The sequence below is a fragment of the Periplaneta americana genome, chromosome 2 (genome assembly GCF_040183065.1).
Source record: "Periplaneta americana isolate PAMFEO1 chromosome 2, P.americana_PAMFEO1_priV1, whole genome shotgun sequence".
Classification (NCBI taxonomy): domain Eukaryota; kingdom Metazoa; phylum Arthropoda; class Insecta; order Blattodea; family Blattidae; genus Periplaneta; species Periplaneta americana.
This window is the reverse complement of record NC_091118.1, coordinates 96,306,422-96,327,122: the sequence shown is the minus strand read 5'-3', so window position 1 is coordinate 96,327,122 and position 20,701 is coordinate 96,306,422. Positions and strand designations below refer to the sequence as shown.

The following is a 20,701-nucleotide window of genomic DNA, read 5'->3' as shown; positions in this document are numbered from 1 at the left end:
TTAAAGCATGGCTGGAATAAATTGGAAGTTCTTTTTTTTTACTTTTAATGATTCACTAAAGAGACTGAAAACTGTAACATCTGAACTGTGACTGAAGTTGAAATATGTAGAGTGCAGCTCACTCATGCAATATTTTACAGTGTGGACATATTTGATCTCCTTTGTCAATACTTGTAGGTGGAATAATATGTTATGAAGTATTTCGGCTTGCTTTCCAGGAATTGTGAATGTTGCAATAAGTTCAGAACTGTACATTGATTTGGCATTGATAAATATAAATATTTATATGTTTTTGTTAAAGTGAGTTTCAAAATGGTTTTAATATTAATTTTCTTACAACTTACAGGTTCCATTTCTGTAATTGTAACATAAGTAACAGTAAGATTTAAACATCTTCTAAAAACTTTAAGCTTACTGGTACTTATCAAATGTTGGACCTGCAAAGGACAGACTTGAAGATTGTAATAGACTGAATAAAGTGGACATGATTTATATTATAAGAGAGTCTTAGATTATTAGAAAACACATGTTCAAAATGTAGCTCTATAGTGGAAATGGAAACCCCAAGTTTAGGTTACTTGGAAAAAGATGACAAGATTGTCTTAGGTCTTGCCCATAAATTGTGATTCTCTAAATCTCAGTTGATGTCAGTTGTTTAGCATCATAAATCAAGAGCAAAGAATGCCACCGAAAAGGAGTGACTAAAGTTTTAGAATTGTTTTATTAATTCCCCTTTTTCATGTTCATGAGATAATCATGGTGGATCTATTGTGGCTGAAGTGCTGAGAATCTATCTAACTTGCTCCCACTTATTTCCAGTGATTATTTATTTTTCTGTTCTTGAGAAGTCATTGTCTTCACTATATTGTATATCTTAATTTTACTACATTACATAGTTAAGCAGTTTTTGAATTTCATATTAAATCTCGACTGAAAAATTATAATCCGTTCTTTAAGGTAAGAATGAAAACATTTGAGTGCTGGTAATTTTCTAACAGTGTTGTAATATGTTGCAGAGAATGCTGGCAGCTTTATGTGGTTCAGTCACATGTGGAATCATCAGCAGCCTCATCTATATGACAACCTTACACAGCTGGAGATGGATATGACTCTTAACAGAGAGTTTGCTAAGGTAATTTCTAATTTGTTATACTAACATCATAACATTTTCTTATTAAATTATACATTCCTAACCATAATAATCATAATCATTCTTTCTTTCTCTTTTACAGTTTTACTCAAATATTCAAGTGAATGCTGAGTTTGTCAAGTACAGTAATTAAAAAGTTATATTTAGTATTATAAAATTTCTCAACAGAATCAAAAGGATTTTGCAATTTTTAAAGTGTTTACACTAGTAAACATGTTAAACAGGTTGATGGCAGAAATTTTGAATCGTTCTTACGTTTGGATAATCTAGCATACCGGTACTAAAGCACAACAAGAGATGATTAGTTCTTGTAGAATAACTGTGTGTACATATTGGACTTGCTATTAAAATGATTTGAGCTTTTTTTAGATTTAAACAGGCAATGAAACATGTATAAGTTAATAACTGTAATTATGCCTTCAGTAATAAATAAAGGCTTATACAATGATTGTTATAACTGGAGAAAGATATAATTCCATTTCCAGTAGCCTTCTTTCGTAAAATAAGTATCTTCGATACAATGCTACACTATGTCTCCATAGATGAATGTCATAGAATTGTACTATGAAAAAAAGCGTAATAGGCAGATTTTAGAAATTCTTTAAGTACTTAGGATTGTAAGTGTCTCAATAAGTATATCTTCTGTCTCAGTGAAGGTAATCTATAGTCATATTTTTCTAATATGTTCTGTTTTGTTCATACATGTGATTTTACCGAGTTTTTTGTACCCAATATTATTACTTTTTTTAAGGAAATTTATTATTTGTTGTACTTTCATTCAATTTATAACCAGACTTAACAAGCAAACATTCTTATGGGAGCAGATAAAAAAGTTAATTCTTTTTTTTCCACCATGTTAATAATGTGAAACAAGTGCTTATACCAATTTTAGCTACTCGAGTGCAATTACGAGGGCCATTAAAAATAATAAGTTTCCCTGAGGCCGTTTACAGAAATAAAACACAATTTCATTGGAAAAATATATTGGAACAGATACAACAACTCTTGAGCTATTTTTCAAAATATTCGTCACCGGAATTGAGACATTTGTCATAATATGGGATCGACAGAGAGGTGCAGACGGCTGTCACGCACTTGTTCTGATCCCAGGCAGAAAACTTCTGCAACACACAGATACTGGTACAAAAGTTGATCCCATGGTCTGACAAATTTTTCAATTCCGGTGGGGAATATATTGAAAAAAAGCTCAACAATTGCTGTATCTGTTCCAATAAAAGTTTCCATGAAATTGTTTTATTTTTGTAAACAGCTCCAGGGAGACTTATTTTTTTCGGCCCTCATAATTGCACTCGAGTGGCCAAAATTGGTATAATCACTTGTTTTGATATTATTAACATGGTGGGGGGGGGGGGAAAGAAAACTTTTTTATCTGCCCCCATGAGAATGTTTGCTTCTGAGCAAGCAAATTCCTCTGTAAACTACTTATCTTAGCTTATTTTTTCTCCCTTTTCATACATCACTATTGTTTTTAGCCTATCTTGAGGGAGTTCTGCTACATACCAAATAGAATTTAAAAAAACATAGCATTATGTTAAAAATAGTTTCATATTTGTTCCATTTATCCCTGGAGCATTTCCATTTTTTTTTTATGTTTAAGGATTACTGTCCTTCATAATCTTTAAAATTGTTTTCGGAGATTCGTTTTATGAAATTGATGTAATTACTCTTCCATAGATTTTAAAAATAATGTAGTTATGCTTCTGATTTCATAGCATTTATGTTTGTCTGTCTTTTATTTTCATAATGATATACTTTAAAATCTTGTAAGTTTTTGAAGTAAAGTTAAATCCTTCTCTAATCTGGTAACAAAATCATTCCATTGCTATATGTCTCTCTTTCTAGTTTCCATTACTACCTGTCTCTCTTTCTAGTTTCTCTTTCAACCATAACTCATTTTCTTTTATAATCAATTGCATCTTCGGAATGTTGTCTGGGCGGATTCATCCATTAATCATGACTAAAGAACACTGAAATAGCCTAGAATATTAAAATGAGTTACTTGTGATGAAAGTTAAATTCTGAACTCATGAAACATCCAAGTTTTATACGCAAATAAATCTAAATTGCGTAAGTTTTTTATGATCACTTTTTTTCTCATTCCAGGAGCATGGCATTCCTATAGACTCAGGCTACTCCATTGCCCCTCATCACTCTGGTGTATATCCAGTGCATGAACTACTGTACGAAGCTTGGAAGAGAGTGTGGAATGTACGAGTCACATCAACAGAGGAATATCCACATCTGCGTCCAGCTCGGCTCAGACGGGGCTTCATCCACAGGAATATTATGGTAAATAAATAGTCGTTATTATTCAACCAAGAAAGCTCTTTGCTTGACTGTGTTGTAAAGTATTTACTGACGTAGTTAATTAAAGTGCTTATCTCATTATTATTTTATTCTCATTATGTCTGCAAATAAGAGCAAAATTTGACAAATTTACAATAGTCTGTTACTGGTTCATTACAACCGAGAAGAAATTCCTGTAAAAGAATTTCATCATAAGTGGCATGTGTGGAGAATTTAATTGTTGCTGCTGCTTTGGTGTTATTCTAACTATTGTTGTTCATATTATTATTATTATTATTATTATTATTATTATTATTATTATTATTATTATTAATTACTACAACAGTAAAATCCCTCATATCAGGCGCCCAAATAACTGGCGATACCAAAACAACAGCACTTTTGGCTAGGCCAAAAAAAGAAAGTCATTCATGTGAAAGAGAAGAGTCTGACGAAGATGCGAGTGGTTTTAGTAGATTGCACATGCCGCATATTGTGTTTATTCTTAACACTGTTCACGCGTGAAAACATAGACAAAAAAACCTGTTATGTCCCTGGTGTAGAGGGTAGCATCGGTAACCTGTTACTTCGACCTTGCAAACAATGCACAATTTCAATTTAACACTTGAGCTCGCCCATTTCGAAGGGGTGTTGGATGAGTCTAAATACGAAAGTGTGAAATTCTCTGTTCCTACAGCGCATAAAAATTTCATTCGAGTGATGGATAGTATCATGGCTATTACCGCTAAGCACTTCTGTTGCACAATGGATTCTGCGAAATCCAAGCAAAATGTTTTCATGCTCAAATCATCGAGCGCTACTTCATAGTCTTTACAGTTGCGACGTTGGCTACACTGCTCTTCATGTCGCATGATTCACATGACCGCTATTTAAAATTGTCATAAGATTACAAAAACTTTTATTATTTTTTACACTATTATGTATTACTGTATTACAATAATTAGGAACTGATGAAAGTACATTACCGTATTCAGTACTAAAAATAAACATTGTACGTATTTCAAAACTTTATTTTTAATTATCTATATGAAAATTACTAAATTTCAACATGGAAAAAAGTTTTTGTGCAGTACAGTGTTCTTTACATAACCTATAAACGTATTTTCCAATTATCTGGCAAAACCAGTTATCTGGCACTGGCTTTGTCCCACAGTTGCCAGATATGAGGAATTCTACTGTGCTACTATTGTTCTTGTTATGTTATTATCGTCATTATTATCATTACGAACATTATTATTATATATTACTATCTGTTTTTATCATCATTATTATTATGATACTACTATTACTATCATTACTATTATTGTTACTTTTTTGCGATTTCCATTTACAAAATTCTATACAACTGAATCTGGTGGCTCTTAAGAAATGTTGTAATGATTAACTTTTTTAGAGCACTACAGCGTACTTTCATTATAAGATTTGTTTCATAATTGCAAAAGAAAAATAAATTATTCTTGCATCATATATGTTTTTCTTTTCTGTTGCTACCTTCACTTATGAAAAATTTGTATAAGTGATACAGTAAGAATTGTATACAACTCATTTATTTCTTACCGATATAACATTATCATGAAACATAATAGCATATACCGTCTCAAGTTTATTGCAGTAATAGTCGAGCACTCTTTTGGCAGTGTGACATGTCGTTAGTGACCACGAAAGTGAAATATATACCTGTATTTACTAGTAATATCACTCTAACTAGACCTTTTTTCACCCCGCTATCCATTAAATGTTGTTGTTGTTGTTTTCTAATGCCAGGCATTTGACAATGAAGTCATTTGACCACTTGCACTCCAATATTTTTCAAAGATATTATCATGACCAGCCACTGAAGCACAGATTAAATGTGACAACACTGCTAGACTATACAGTTCTCTATTGGTTTACCATAGTTACACTATACTTACATTTCTTGAAATTTTGTGTCTACTGTAGTTCATATCTTTCAAGATATGTACATACTTATTTAGAGAAGCTGACTAAGCTATGCTGGGCTTCATTTTAGTGAACAGAGATTTGGTCCTTGAACTAGGTCTATAATAGCATCAACCATATATACCTTTGAGAAAATCGTACAGTAATGGTCATCTCTTCTTTCAATTATAATATTCTGGATTAACTCGTCTGAAGCTAAACATATTTTTATTCTACAAAATATAGCCCTAAGAGTGACTTATGTCCATAAAAGGACACCTGCAAAGGATTTTCCAGAATTTAGAAATCTTAACCATCCTTCTGAGTATATTCTTTCCCTGATGATTTTTTATGTTAAAAATCAATACTGGTAAACATTTAGTACCAGTATCGATACTAATCAGAATATTCAGAATTTCAATACAAGATACAAATTAAATCTCCATTTACACTCTGTTAGTGTAAGCTGTTATAAAAAATGAATTCACTGTTTATGTATTACAGTCTTCAATGCACTGACTAATTATCTTAGAGCTTTGAAGGACCAAGAGAAAAAGTTTAGAACAGAATTAACAATATTCCTCCATATTCATACCTTCTACTCAACTGATTAACTGTTTATGCTTGAAAATTGAATAAATTTATTCTAGCCTACTTATTATGTAGGCCTATTATATATTTTGTATAACTTTTTACCTGTTCCACATATCAAAGCTACAATGCTGATGTAAGATATATGGAATACAATACCTGTATGAAATGAAATGAAATAAATGAAGAGTATAAGATGTACGGAATACAATACCTTATATGAAATGAAATGGAATAAATGAAGAGTAAAGAGACAATGAATGATAGATAATATAGAAAACCAAAGTGTCTCAAGAAAACATGTATCAGCATGACCCACAAAAATTCCAGGATTCGAGTTCATGTCTCTTGGCTGCAAAGCTGAGACACTAACCATTCGGCTAATATTGATTTTATTCAAACATCGTGGTTATTGCAAGTTGTGAGACGAGATTTCTGTCCTATAGGTGCTACCAAGACAAACTTGTGGACTGTTCACACATACCATCATGATTGAGCGATATCCAGGAGGACGTGAGAAGCTGGATGAAGCCATTCAGGGAGGAGAGCTTTTCCAGACCATTGTCTACAATCCAGTAAGTCTGATTGCAGCTTTTCGATTCCTGAAATTCACTCTAAATATTGATTGATTCAAAATTGTAGCAGGTGATGAAAGAATGAATTTACCAAGGCACTAGTGAAAGAATCATATTGACGGGCCAGTTCAAAAGGGAAAAAACTCAAAATTTAAAGTTTTGAGAAAGCTTCATTTTAAAGCTGCATGTTGCTGTGAAAAATGCAATTTTATTAAAACACTATAATTTGGAATTTGCAGTAAGCTTATATATAAAACATCACTAACAGAATTTTGAGTAATTTCAATGATCCTTGGATTTTTCATAGCAACATGAAGTTTTAAAATGCAGGTTTATCAAAACTAATGGTTTTGCGGAATTTTTAGTGTTCAGTGACGAAGATACCTTCTACCCTTCAGGTAAGACTAACAGACATAACATCAATATCTGGAGATGTTACAGCAATGACTCTTGCCTCATGTGGAAGAGGACAATCCTCGTTTCATCTTTCAACAGGATAGCGCAACCCCACATTTTCACAGGCAAGTAAGAAGTCAACTCAGTGATTGACTAGGCCTATCAGACAGATGCTGATTCTGTGATTGTGGTAGTGATGATTATTATAATGATGATGAGCTTCTGCGTTGGTCTCCACGTTCACCAGATCTGACACACTGTTTTTTTTTTCTGTAGAGATCGAGTTTATATAGCATCATTATAACAGATTATGCTTGAACTGTAAGTGCATGTTACAGCAACCATCGCAACAGTCGATCATGGTATGATGCAACATGTCTGGCAGGAACTCAACTATAGGTTGAATGTGTGCAATGTTACAGGGAAGCTCATATTGAACACCTGTAATGTACTGATACAAAACTTTGAGAGTTTCTCTTTCTACTGGGTGGGAACAATCCTCTGCGTGCCTCTTCCACTGCAGGTCTTGGGTGAGTCAAGACGATAACTGCGGTGAACAGGTGTCAGAAAGTCCACAGTAAATCTACTTACAGTTTGTCGTGTAAGTTATTACCAGGCAGCGCATTTTCATTCCCAAACAAGCTAGGAAAGTTTCAGTTAGTATATCCTGGAGTTTCAAGGTTCATACTCTAACCTTAAATGCTTATGTCCTTATGTCAAGACGCTACGAAAGATAAAACCTAGTTCGTTAAATAATAATAATAATAATAATAATAATTTTATTTTATTATTTTATTTATTTATTTATTTATTTATTTAATGTGCTGTACAACAGCCAGTGGCCAATTACAGTTCAGCACAAATATAACAAAAAACATAAAACAAAAATAATTATTACACATAAATATAATTACAATTAATTACAATAATGACGATGAATGGATAACTAAGAATACTATGAGACAATGTTAATTGAGTATAATGCCTAAAATAATACACAAATGATAAATCGTTGCCAAGAGCAAACAAAGTCTATACATTGAAGGGATCGAATTCGCAGCCATGCATGTTGGCATTTTTAATGCATCTGGAGACTGGTGAAAGAAATTTCGAATTTCTAATATAGAAAAGTTTGTGGGCTCTCATATCTTTTGTTGGAATACGTAAGGTAATATTGTTTAAGAAAGAGTCACAGGATATATCACCTTTGAGGACTTTACAAAAGAACAGATAATCTAGCTCATGGCGTCTAGCATATAGATTTTGACAATTAAAATATTCACATTTTCTCTCATAACTAAACCCGGAATTAATGGGCAAAAATCTGAATGAACATAAGGATATAAATTTTCTTTGTACCGTAAAGTGGGGTGACTTTGAACGCTGAGGTGACTTTGAACAGTAACTTAGCGCCTTTCTAAATTAAATGCTGTACCCAATTGCGAAAAAACTGTTTAATTTGTCAATAAATTAGTTCAGTTTTTTCGCAATTGGGTACAGCATTTAATTTAGAAAGGCACTAAATTACTGTTCAAAGTCACCTCAGCGTTCAAAGTCACCCCACTTTACGGTATATTTTCTAATTTAGCCGAGTCCGTAGTTGTAATCGAGTTCCAAACTACAGATGCATATTCGAGTTTCGATCGCACCAATGTATAGTATAGCATTAAAAGAGAATCGGGTGTGGAAAAAGAATAAGTTATTGACCGTATTATTCCTAGCATTCTGATTGCGTGATTGTAAATGTAATCAACGTGACTATGAAAATACAATTTACTGTCAAAGAATATTCCCAAATCTTTTACGCAATCCGTTCAATAATAATAATAATAATAATAATAATAATAATAATAATAATAATAATAATAATAATAATAATTGAACATGACAACTGTAAGTGGGATTGCTATTAAATTGAAATGGTCTGTCCAGCTACTTTTTAACAACATAAACGCACTAACATTGCGAAACTAGCGCTCTACAAAATATTAGTGCTACATATGACAGGAAATATAATTAGATCGATGACAATATTGAACTAGTATAAATAATATATGTTGTTGTTTTCTAATGCCAGGTGTTTGACAATAAAGTCATTTGACCTCTTGCACTCCAATATTTTTCAAAGATATTATCATGACCAGCCAATGAAGCACAGATTTTGAGGTGTTCCAAATCCATTTCTTGGTTTGAGTTGCACAATGGGCAGTTAGGGGACTGATATATTCCAATTCTATGCAGGTGTTTAGCCAAACAATCATGGCCTGTTGCCAATCTAAATGCAGCTACAGACAATTTTCGTGGTAAATCGGGAATTAACTGTGGATTTTGATGCAGAGAGTTCCATTTTTTCCCTTGGGATTGTGTTATCAAATTTTGTTTGTTGAAGTCTAAGTATGTAGATTTAATAAATCTCTTCACAGAGTAATACGTAGATTTAGTAACAGGTCTGTAAGTAGCAGTGCTGCCCTTCTTTGCTAAAGCATCCGCATTCTCGTTTCCCAGGATTCCACAATGGGATGGTATCCATTGGAATACAATTCTTTTATTGAGTGATATTAATTGAGAGAGCATTTTAGTTATTTCTACTGTTTGAGATGAAGGTGTGTGTTTAGAGACTATTGATAGAATAGCTGCTTTGGAGTCTGACAATATAACTGCATTCCTATATTTATTGATGTGGCATAGAAGATTCCTGAGACATTCACTTATTGCAATGATTTCACCATCAAAACTTTTTGTTCCATATCCAAATGATCTATAAAGTGAGAAGAGACAGCACGTAACACCTGCACTGGCACCTTGTTCTCTGGAGATCATGGATCCGTTGATGTATAAATGAAGCCAGTTTTGTGGAGGGTATCTAATATTAATTGTCTCTAAAGACAATTGTTTCATTATTTCAGTGTTTACTTCTGATTTCAGTATTTCTTCTGTTAAATTTAGATTATATTCTATATTTAATAGAGTTAAAGGGTTTGGTTTAATTTGTAAGTTTTCTTTTAAGTTCGGGATATTGATTTTCTGTTTTAATTCTTGAACAATGGCTATGAAACTTTTTTGAGTTTTCAATCTAGAAAGAGGACTGTATGAATGTCAATTGCTTCCTGGTAATCTGATAAGTTTTTCATATTGAATCAATAAATAATATATATTATAGAACATAATGGTAAACATGATACACAATAACTGTATGGTATATACTCTCCACGTTCTTGGATCTTGCCCGCATGGTGAGACATTACGCAATGCCAGGCATCACAAAATCAGGTCCGCAATTGCTCAAGCTCTTCGCAACAAGGGATATACCACCTATGAAGAAATCCATAGCCTATCAGAAACAGGAAGCTGTTGGCGGGTTGATATATTAGCCTTTAACAACACAACAGGCTATATAATAGATCCTACTATCCACTTTGAATTGAATACAACTCAACCAGGAGATGTCAACAATGAGAAGAATCAAATTTATGGTTCAACTGTTCCTTATTATTTACATATGTATAAGTTACAGACAATTGAAATGATTGTGTTATTAGTGGGTGCTAGAGGCACGATTACAAAAAAAATGTATTAATTTCTGTAAAGAGTTCAATCTTGAATCTTCTTTGGCCAAGATTATTTTTTTGATAGCTCTAAAATATTCAATCTATCTTCTGAGAAATCACATATCTATACTAATAATAAATCTGTAGCCGAAATGTTTCTGGTAATTTTCGATTTTCCAAAAATAATTGGTCCTAACATATATAATTAACCACCCTGAAACCGAAAATCGCATTTTTGAAATTTTTGTTTGTATGTCTGTCTGTATGTTTGTTACCTTTTCACGCGATAATGGCTGAACTGATTTATATGAAAATTGGAATATAAATTAAGTTCGTTGTAACTTAGATTTTAGGCTATATGGCATTCAAAATACTTTATTTAAAAGGGGGATTATAAGGGGCCCTGAATTAAATAAGTCGAAATATCTCGCTTATTATTGATTTTTGTGAAAAATGTTACATAACAAAAGTTTCTTTAAAAATGATTTCCGATAAGTTTTATTCTTTACAAAATTTTGATAGGACTGATATTTAATGAGATAAATAGGTTTTAAAATTAAAATAACGCCATCTGAGACAGTGCAATGAATTAAGAACAAATGACTTCGTCTATAAGGGGCCTTGGACAACAACAATCGAAACAAGGGCCTTGGACATCAACAATCGAAAGCTATTAAACATAGCCTACAGAGAATGTTTCTGTGTTTGTATGAAGTAATATGAGAAGCTAAATTAACCGATTTGTATAATTAATTATTATTTCACCATTGGAAAGTGTAGTTGCTCTAGATGGACATAATGCTATAATGTTATTACAGTAACGTCTGAGTAAATCGAGGACAGGTAAGATTAAAATAGCTTCTTATGCACAGAAAATTTGATAAGGTATTTTGTACATTCGTTTTCTGTATTTCTTAAAATAATATTTATGTACACTCATTTTAATCTCAGAGAATTAACGAACAACGAGAGTGTATTGATTTAGTATGCAGTAATAGTACGTTAGCTTAGCAATCCATTATTTTATAATTCAAATTTTAATTATGCTCAATTGAATCGTGTTAAAATACATAAAATATTTCTTACTTACTTACAAATGGCTTTTAAGGAACCCGAAGGTTCATTGCCGCCCTCACATAAGCCCGCCAGCGGTCCCTATCCTGTGCAAGATTAATCCAGTCTCTATCATCATACCCCACCTCCCTCAAATCCATTTTAATATTATCCTCCCATCTACGTCTCGGCCTCCCTAAAGGTCTTTTTCCTTCCGGTCTCCCAACAAACACTCTATATGCATTTCTGGATTCGCCCATACGTGCTACATGCCCTGCCCATCGCAAACGTCTGGATTTTAAGTTCCTAATTATGTCAGGTGAAGAATACAATGCGTGCAGTTCTGTGTTGTGTAACTTTCTCCATTCTCCTGTAACTTCATCCCGCTTAGCCCCAAATATTTTCCTAAGCACTTTATTCTCAAACACCCTTAACCTATGTTCCTCTCTCACAGTGAGAGTCCAAGTTTCACAACCATATAGAAGAACCAGTAATATAACTGTTTTATAAATTCTAACTTTCAGATTTTTGGACAGCAGACTGGATGATAAGAGCTTCTCAACCGAATAATAACACGCATTTCCCATATTTATTCTGCATTTAATTTCCTCCCGAGTGTCATTTATATTTGTTACTGTTGCTCCAAGATATTTGAATTTTTCCACCTCTTCGAAGGATAAATCTCCAATTTTTATAGTTCCATTTCGTACAATATTCTGGTCACGAGACATAATCATATACTTTGTCTTTTCGGGATTTACTTCCAAACCGACCGCTTTACTGGCTTCAAGTAAAATTTCCGTGTTTTCCCTAATCGTTTGTGTATTTTCTCCTAACATATTCACGTCATCCGCATAGACAAGAAGCTGATGTAACCCATTCAATTCCAAACCCTGCCTGTTATCCTGAACTTTCCTAATGGCATATTCTAAAGCGAAGTTAAAAAGTAAAGGTGATAGTGCATCTCCCTGCTTTAGCCCACAGTGAATTGGAAAAGCATCAGATAGAAACTGACCTATACGGACTCTGCTGTATGTTTCACTGAGACACATTTTAATTAATCGAACTAGTTTCTTGGGAATACCAAATTCAATAAGAATATCATATAATACTTCCCTCTTAACCGAGTCATATGCCTTTCTGAAATCTATGAATAACTGATGTACTCTACCCTTATACTCCCATTTTTTCTCCAATATCTGTCGAATACAAAAAATCTGATCAATAGTCGAAAACGCACTGATGATCCCCAATAATTTCATCTACGTACGGAGTTAACCTTCTCAAAAGAATAATGGACAAAATTTTGTACGACGTCAACAAAAGTGATATTCCTCGAAAGTTACCACAGTTGGTTTTGTCCCCCTTTTTAAAAATAGGTACAATTATGGACTCCTTCCATTGTTCTGGTACAATTTCCTTTTCCCAAATAGCAAGTACAAGTTTATAAATTTCGCTATATAATGCACTTTCACCCTCTTGTATTAATTCTGCTGGAATTTGATCGATACCTGGAGACTTGTACTTTTTCAGATTTTCTATCGTAATTTCGACTTCTGAAAGCGTGGGTTCGGGTATAAATGGCTCAGCAGTTTGTATTTCAATTTCGTCCCAGTCATTTCTATTTGGCCTATGTACATTTAGTAGTTAAAATACATAAAATATATATGCAATAAATGCAATGCAAAAAAAATTGGGTAATGAGCGAAGCAGATTATCTTGCGCCGTTGTAAAATCTGTTCCCTGGATCAAACGTCCTATTTTAATTATGTAATTACTTTATATTTATTTCTAACAGGTGCAGCGTAGCGCACGGGTATGGCTAGTATAAAGTAAATTAATAACACAATAATAATATCATTATATTTCTCACGAAAAGATTTTCATAAAATTGTACGCATTCACTAATATTTGTGTATTTGGTATACTTTGTCCTTCAGGGCAACCCCTATTTTAGGGGAAGTTTGTTTACTTACTTTACAACTGATTCATTTAACAAAATCAGCTCCGTTACAGTAAACAAAAGTATAGGCCTTTATTTTGTGATTATAAAATTCATATCTTTTACCATAACTGTCAGTAAAAATTTGTTTAAGCTAAGAAAATGTTCTTCCTACATCACAAGACGTTACAGTGGCACAATTATAATAACGAAAGTCAATATACAAATTAAAATTATTTACATTTTACACAAGTATACAAAATACAGATCAAAATTAAATACAATATAAGATAGATTGATAAATTAAAATAATATTAACACAAAAGTCTGAATGAAAATGCAACTTACTCAGTATTAGAATCAGATCACAATGTAATAATAATAATAATAATAATAATAATGATTTATTTAACCTGGCAGAGTTAAGGCCATACGGCCTTCTCTAACACTCAACCAGGAGTAAAGACTGCGTTACAAAAACACTACAAATTAACAAATTACACTACAATTTTACACACAAAACTGAATAAGATAATAATAATAATAAAAAATAAACAACAAATAAGAAGAAATCAGACATAATATATAACATACAGAAAGAAAGAAAAAAGCATAATAATATGTGAACAGCAGGTCAAAATAAATGAGGCATACAAAAAAAAAGACAATTATTCATAATAATAATAATAATAATAATAATAAAGAAGAATAGTAATAATGATAATAATAATAATAATAATAATAATAATAGTAATAAAATAGTGCAGTACAAAGTATACAGTGAATACAATATTTCTAAGTACACACAATAAGGAAAATTAAGATTATATATAGCTCAACTTATCACATTAGAGATATAACATTATCGGAAAATATGAAAAAAAAATATAAAATAAGTTGAATATCATTAGAACATAAAAAAATGTGAATACGTGGAAACATGCAATACAACACTTGTCATAATAGTAAGTTAGTTTGGCAACTCGTCATAAGATAATTTTCTAACTTGGATTTGAAAGAATTCAATGTTCGGCAGCCCTTGACTTCAGGCGGCAGAGAGTTCCAGTGACGAGAGGTAGCAACAGTGAAGGATGAGGAATACAGAGACGATGCGTGAAGTGGAATTTCTAGCGTGTTATCGCGTTGTGCTCGAGTATTAATATTATGATAGCGAGAGAGAGTATGAAATCGAGCGAATAAATAATAGGGGGATGAAGAGTGCATAATTCGATATAAGAGAGAAAGTGAGTGCAGATTTCTCCTCTCATGTAACCTAAGCCATGATAACTTCTTGAAAGAAGGTGAGATATGATCATAGTATCGAACATTACAAATGAAGCGGACGCACTCGTTATGAACACGCTGTAGTTTCTGAGCGGAATCAATCCTGAGATCACTGAACAAAACGTCGCAATAATCGAAGTGAGGTAGAATGAGTGTCTGTACCAGCGTCTGTTTTAATTTAGATGGATAATGATACAATCTTTTTAGTGAATGGAGAATAGAGAATGCCTTCTTACATGTATATTTAATATGCGTATCCCAATTTAGATTAGATTCGAAATGTACTCCGAGATTTTTTACGGTAGAGCTAAACGGGATGATTGTTTTATTCAGTTTCACAGGTGGAATATTCAGGTCGTTGACTTCAGGAATTAATCTACGGTTCGCGAACAGAATAGCCTGTGATTTACATGCGTTTAGGTTAAGCCCAAATTGTTGAGACCAGGAAGAGATGGAATCAAGATCTTCATTCAGACTATTAATGCTATCGTTTAGTGCGTCGGGACGGGCTGAAATATACAATTGAACGTCGTCTGCATATATTTGATATCTGCAGTGCTTAAATGAGTTGGAAATTCCATTTATATAAATAGAGAAGAGCAAGGGGCCTAATACTGATCCCTGAGGAACTCCTGTGTCTACAGTACGCCAGGATGAGAAACGATTATTAGATATGACACGCTGCTGGCGGCCAGTAAGGTAGGAGTACATCCAGGTGATAGCACTATCAGAAAGGTGTAGCGTTTGTAGTTTAGTCAATAGTAGATCGAAGTCAACAGAATCAAAGGCTTTGCTATAGTCCAATAAAACTAGTACAGTAGCCTGTCGTTTATCCATGGCTGTGCGTATGTCCTCAGTAACATTCAACAAAGCAGTAGAAGTGCTATGGCCATTTCTGAATCCTGATTGTAAAGGGTCTAAAAGATTAAATTCTATTAGGTAGTCTGACAACTGCTTATGAATGATGCGTTCCAGAGCTTTAGATAAAACGGGAAGAATGGAGATTGGCCTATAGTCTTTTGCAGAAGTAGGTGAATTTACTTTAGGAAGTGGGCGTACCAAGGCTGTTTTCCAGAGTTGCGGATAAACAGACGTGATAATTGAAGAATTGAAAATATGAGTTATTACGGGAAGCACGACATCGACTAACTTATTGATAAAGACTATGCTTATGTTATCAGTGCCTTGTGCTTTAGATTTAATGCTTTTAAGAGCCCTTCTTACTTCAGAATCAGTAGTCGTAACTTGGTGTTTTACATATACAACATTGACGATGGAGCACCTGTATTGTACTATGATTCATAGTGTATGCGTACCTGCTTACAATACCCGTACTACCTTGCTTATGCATCGATGGCTAACGAGCCACGTTATGCATTGACGTGATGTAATAGATGTACCAGAAGAAACTACTGCTGTACATTTGGGAACAAAAATGAGCTGCCTGATTATTACTAATACACACTTAAAAAATAAACAGTAATAATCACTTAAAAAGCAAATATTTTAGCTTCAGTAACTTTGTAGACATTCGAACAGAGCTATAGGAAATTCCATTTGGTGAGAAAGATGTCAAAATGATTTTGTACAGGAATTTTCAGAGCCATGTGCGATGTTATCTAGAGCTTCTTCTGTGAGTACTGTACATGGCTGTCAACACTTCTTATAAAGAACATTTCCCATTTCACGAAATTTATTTACCAATCTTTGAATCGAACTTCAATTTGGAACTTGGACACCAGGGAATCTCTCTTGAAATAATCTCCTTACAGCAGAATAGAATACCTGAATTGAGCCATATTAACTTAATTAACACACTGTATTATGTCGCCTAAAGAACACGTGTTTATCTTGCAAGAGAATAACTCATACTGATGCCTGACACGACCTTAAGCGCAGTAGAGATGAGGAATTTATAACCCACTTAGCAGCTGGTTCCACCAACTAGCCAGAAGCAGTGAAAGTACAAGTGCGCGAAGGATTGTTCATGCAGTATCTGTACCTTGACTTTTTCTTCCACTGGGGTGGTACCGATATTTCAAAGATTAAATGTGGTCATCTGCTAATGTGTTGATTCCAATTATAACAGTAACTTAGAATTTTGTCCAAAGCTGGGTTCACTTTGTGTTCTGATGTAATTTCTTTGTTGTTTTGTATGGAAAGTCGGGAGTTTTGCTGTATTTCAATCACAGTTAGAGGAATATTAATACAATTGTTATTTATATGTAGCCTTCTTCTCCAGTTATTCTAGTTCTTTTTTTTTATAATTCAGCAACTGAATTTTGTGTATCAGATGTTTACATCTTGTCAGTATTCCTGCATCTTAAATTAAGCAGAGAATTTCTTACAGATCAACATCTTCATGACTCACATGTCAAACTATGGGAATGACCGGCTGGCTCTCTATACCTTTGAGTCCGTTATAAAATTCCTGCAGTGCTGGACAAATTTGAGACTCAGTACTGCACCTCCACTACAACTTGGAGAGCGCTACTTCCAGCTGTACCCTGAAGAAGGAGATCCTGTCTGGGGCGTAAGTGCTAGCACAGTTGTCTTATAAAATATCTCAACCTCACATCATTTTTTGTAGCAGTGTAAAAATAGTTTCAATACAGTCACTTTTGCGAGTGAGGAAGGGAATGATTGAGAAAGAAGTGGAATAAATGAGAAGGGTAGATGATAGAGAGGGATAGAGCTAACGAGAAAGAGAGGGACGAAAGAAGAGAAAATAGAATAAAAGGACATGTATGTATTCATTGTTGTGAGAGGTTAAACTAACACATAACAACATGAGTTTATTAAGGCAGATTGAAAAGTATATACAGAGTAATTTACAAAGTTACTCTACCACTTTCACATTTTATTCTTGAGATAATTTTGAGTAAAGATGTACATATAAAGTGCGGGAATCAGCAGTAGCAGCCTTCAGACTATTACGGTACAGGCAGTGCTATAGTTGATATGCTGTACCATCTAAAATAAACAATCATCTACAAAAAATGTTGGAGTGCAAGAGGATGAATGGCTTCATCACCAACAACAAATTTACAGTGCTGCAGCCAACCGCAGAAAAAAAATAATTTCATGCATGAACAAGCTGAGCATTGTTAAACAAGGCAGTTCTACCTGCACTCGTACACTTCACACCAACATGGTGAAATACCTGGAAGGCTTTGTCTGAAGTTCTGTTTAATGCTCTCATTACAGTCCTTTGGAAGATGTTCACATAATCAAAATAATAACCGTTAAGTAGTGATTCTTTGAGTTTTGTGAACATAAAGGATCTACATGGCCTGAATGCAGTGGATGTGAACGCACACAGTCTTTTTTTCTGGGCAAAAGGTCCCTGGCAATGAGAGCCCTATGTGTGGCATAATGTGTTATCGTGCAACAGGAATCAACTGTTTTCTTTCCATTATTGAGGCCATACACATCAGATTCTCTCAAGCAGACAATTCAAAATGTCCAGATTGTATGCAGCAAGCAGAATTAACTGCCTAACCCGTGAGTATGAACCCTATGTGCATAATTCCCTTGTAACACATATCAACAAATTTTAAACAAATTTATGGAACTGACATGAAAGTAATTCATTTATAATGATTTGCCTATGCTGATTTTGAATCTGTCATCCCTTTTTTCCCCATCATCCTCAGTTTTTGAGTTACAGAATTCTATCCTATTAAATTAATTTTAGTACTTCAAGCGTTGAATTGAATGACCCTGACTGGAGTTCGGAAATTTAAATTTCTGTTTGACCTATTATACAAAATTACGGTACACAGTTACCTTTAGTTTCTGGATGCTAGAGCAGTATTAAAGCTTTTTCTATGTGACTTTTTTATGCACAGTAGGATCTTCTTGCTGAAGAAATCAACAATAGTTGCTCATCGTGGAGGAATCCGAACTACCTTGATATCTACGTCCCATCTGTAATATATCCTGACATAAACGTTCACCTTCCTCATCACTAACTGCCTCCAAGTTCTCGGGGAAAAGGCCCAAGTGCGAATGAAGGATATGCATTTTTAATGACATCCTGCATTCCAAGTTTCGGTAGGTCTTCAGACGATCTTGTATTAATGTATCCTTGTTTTTTAATTTTTTGTTTCCCAAGAACACTTTCACCATTTCTTTAAATGATAACCACACACATTGCAAGTTCAGCTACATTTAGCCTAGCATCAGAATTGGGATTTGTAAGCAATTTTCTTATCTGTGAACCAATAAAAGTTTCTTATTTCAATTTAAACTCACTTAAAGTGAGAAACACTTCTTTCAGATAATTCAGCCTTCACCTGTTGTGTCCATTCTCCTCACAAAGGTTCTCATCAGCCCCAGTTTTATATGTAAAGGAGGGAGATGCACGTTTTGAGGAATGGCGTGTGTTTTATATCCTGCTTCCCTGATTCTGATTCTTCTTCTACATAATATTCTGTAGCATAACTGTCCCATAAGCACAGGGAACAAAGTTTTGTGAATCACTCTGTAAACATAAGAGGAGTCCATAATGCCATTTGTGTTTCTTATATTTAATGGTTTCTAGAATCTGAGACTTTTCTCCTTCTCTCTCTCTCTTTTACGGAGGAGGGACCCAAAGGCTTACACTGCAACCTAAGGCTTATTGTGCTTCCTGTCCTGTGAATGATATTTGATACTTGCGTATGTTTTCTTTCATACAAACTGCATGGTCCACAGAACAGATGTTAGTTCATTACCATTGTGAAGTAATACGTTGTTAAATTTATTTTGGACGAATCTGTAAATAAATTCCAGTCTTTAACATTGTACACAATATTTATCTTTGACTAATTCACTCACATTATTAAAAGTACAAAGTGAACTATCCTTCGTAAAATATGGTCTTTATTCTTGTTTGAAAAGAAGGTAATATTTTCTCCCTTTTCCAAGAAATCCCACTGGTGAAGTCATGAATCCAGAAGCTCCGCATGTTGCTTTGACAATTAAGTCACACAGTAAGTCATTTAATACTACTGGTATAAGGAAATGTGGTTCATCTCTTGATGTTAATACCATTATGCTGTTGTTTGAATACTTATCTTCTGATTCTGAAAATACTTGTCAATTTGAAGAACTGCAAAAGACATGTGCTGTTTCCTCCCTTTTAGCCATTGAGTTAATTTTACGTAACATCTGTTGCAAGTTATATGGGGAGTGAGCCAGTCACAATATAGACGACACTCAGTTTTATCACTTTTATAATATTCCTTTCCTTTAATGAGAAAGTCGATAATATTGCAAAACAGGCAACATATTTGCAACCAAGACCTCTTCCATTGCTTTTGCTTCAGTAAGGTCCCATTTTATAAACCTATGGATCAACAATTGGCTCACTTCTGACAAAGGAAAAATTTTACAGTCCGTTCTAAGGAAACCAAATGACCTGGAAATGTACAAAAACTTGCCCAGACATGTTCAAACATTTTTAACAAGAGCTAGAACAGGTCACATTATTACACAATTGTACCTACATCGATTTCACCTTTCTGACAATCCTACTTGTCTGTGGTGTAATAATCATGATGAAGATCTGGAACACATTTTTCTATACTGTCCATCCATAAACCACAAAAGAAGTAAATTAAAATCATCAATACCAGTTGCAGAAGACACAGCTCTGCAGTATATATTGACTACACCCCAACTCTGGCTGCTAGCAACAGGCATCTATAATGAACACCGATCAACATACCCCTCATTTCTAATGAAAAACAACTGAAGAGACTACGGTGGATTATAATGGACTTTATGTTTTCAGCAAACAGCTGGATACATTAAGAAGATTGACCATAATTCCTTTCCTTTGTGATTTAGTTGCAAATTCTCTACACACATATATAACAGAAACTATCTGGAGATTTTAAATATCCATGTATTTGCTACCGGGACTTTA

General features: G+C 33.8%; 1 protein-coding gene across 6 annotated transcripts in view; it reads left to right on the top strand.

Moving 5' to 3' along the window:
* Positions 1–20,701, top strand: part of sfl (N-deacetylase and N-sulfotransferase sfl) — a 953,010-nt gene that overhangs the window by 868,163 nt on the left and 64,146 nt on the right. For all 6 annotated transcript variants that reach the window (XM_069818157.1, XM_069818158.1, XM_069818159.1 and 3 more), the window contains 4 exons: positions 1,017–1,132; positions 3,275–3,460; positions 6,436–6,564; positions 17,138–17,320. In XM_069818157.1, the coding sequence (XP_069674258.1) occupies positions 1,017–1,132; positions 3,275–3,460; positions 6,436–6,564; positions 17,138–17,320 (614 nt within the window). The remainder of the gene's footprint in view (positions 1–1,016; positions 1,133–3,274; positions 3,461–6,435; positions 6,565–17,137; positions 17,321–20,701) is intronic.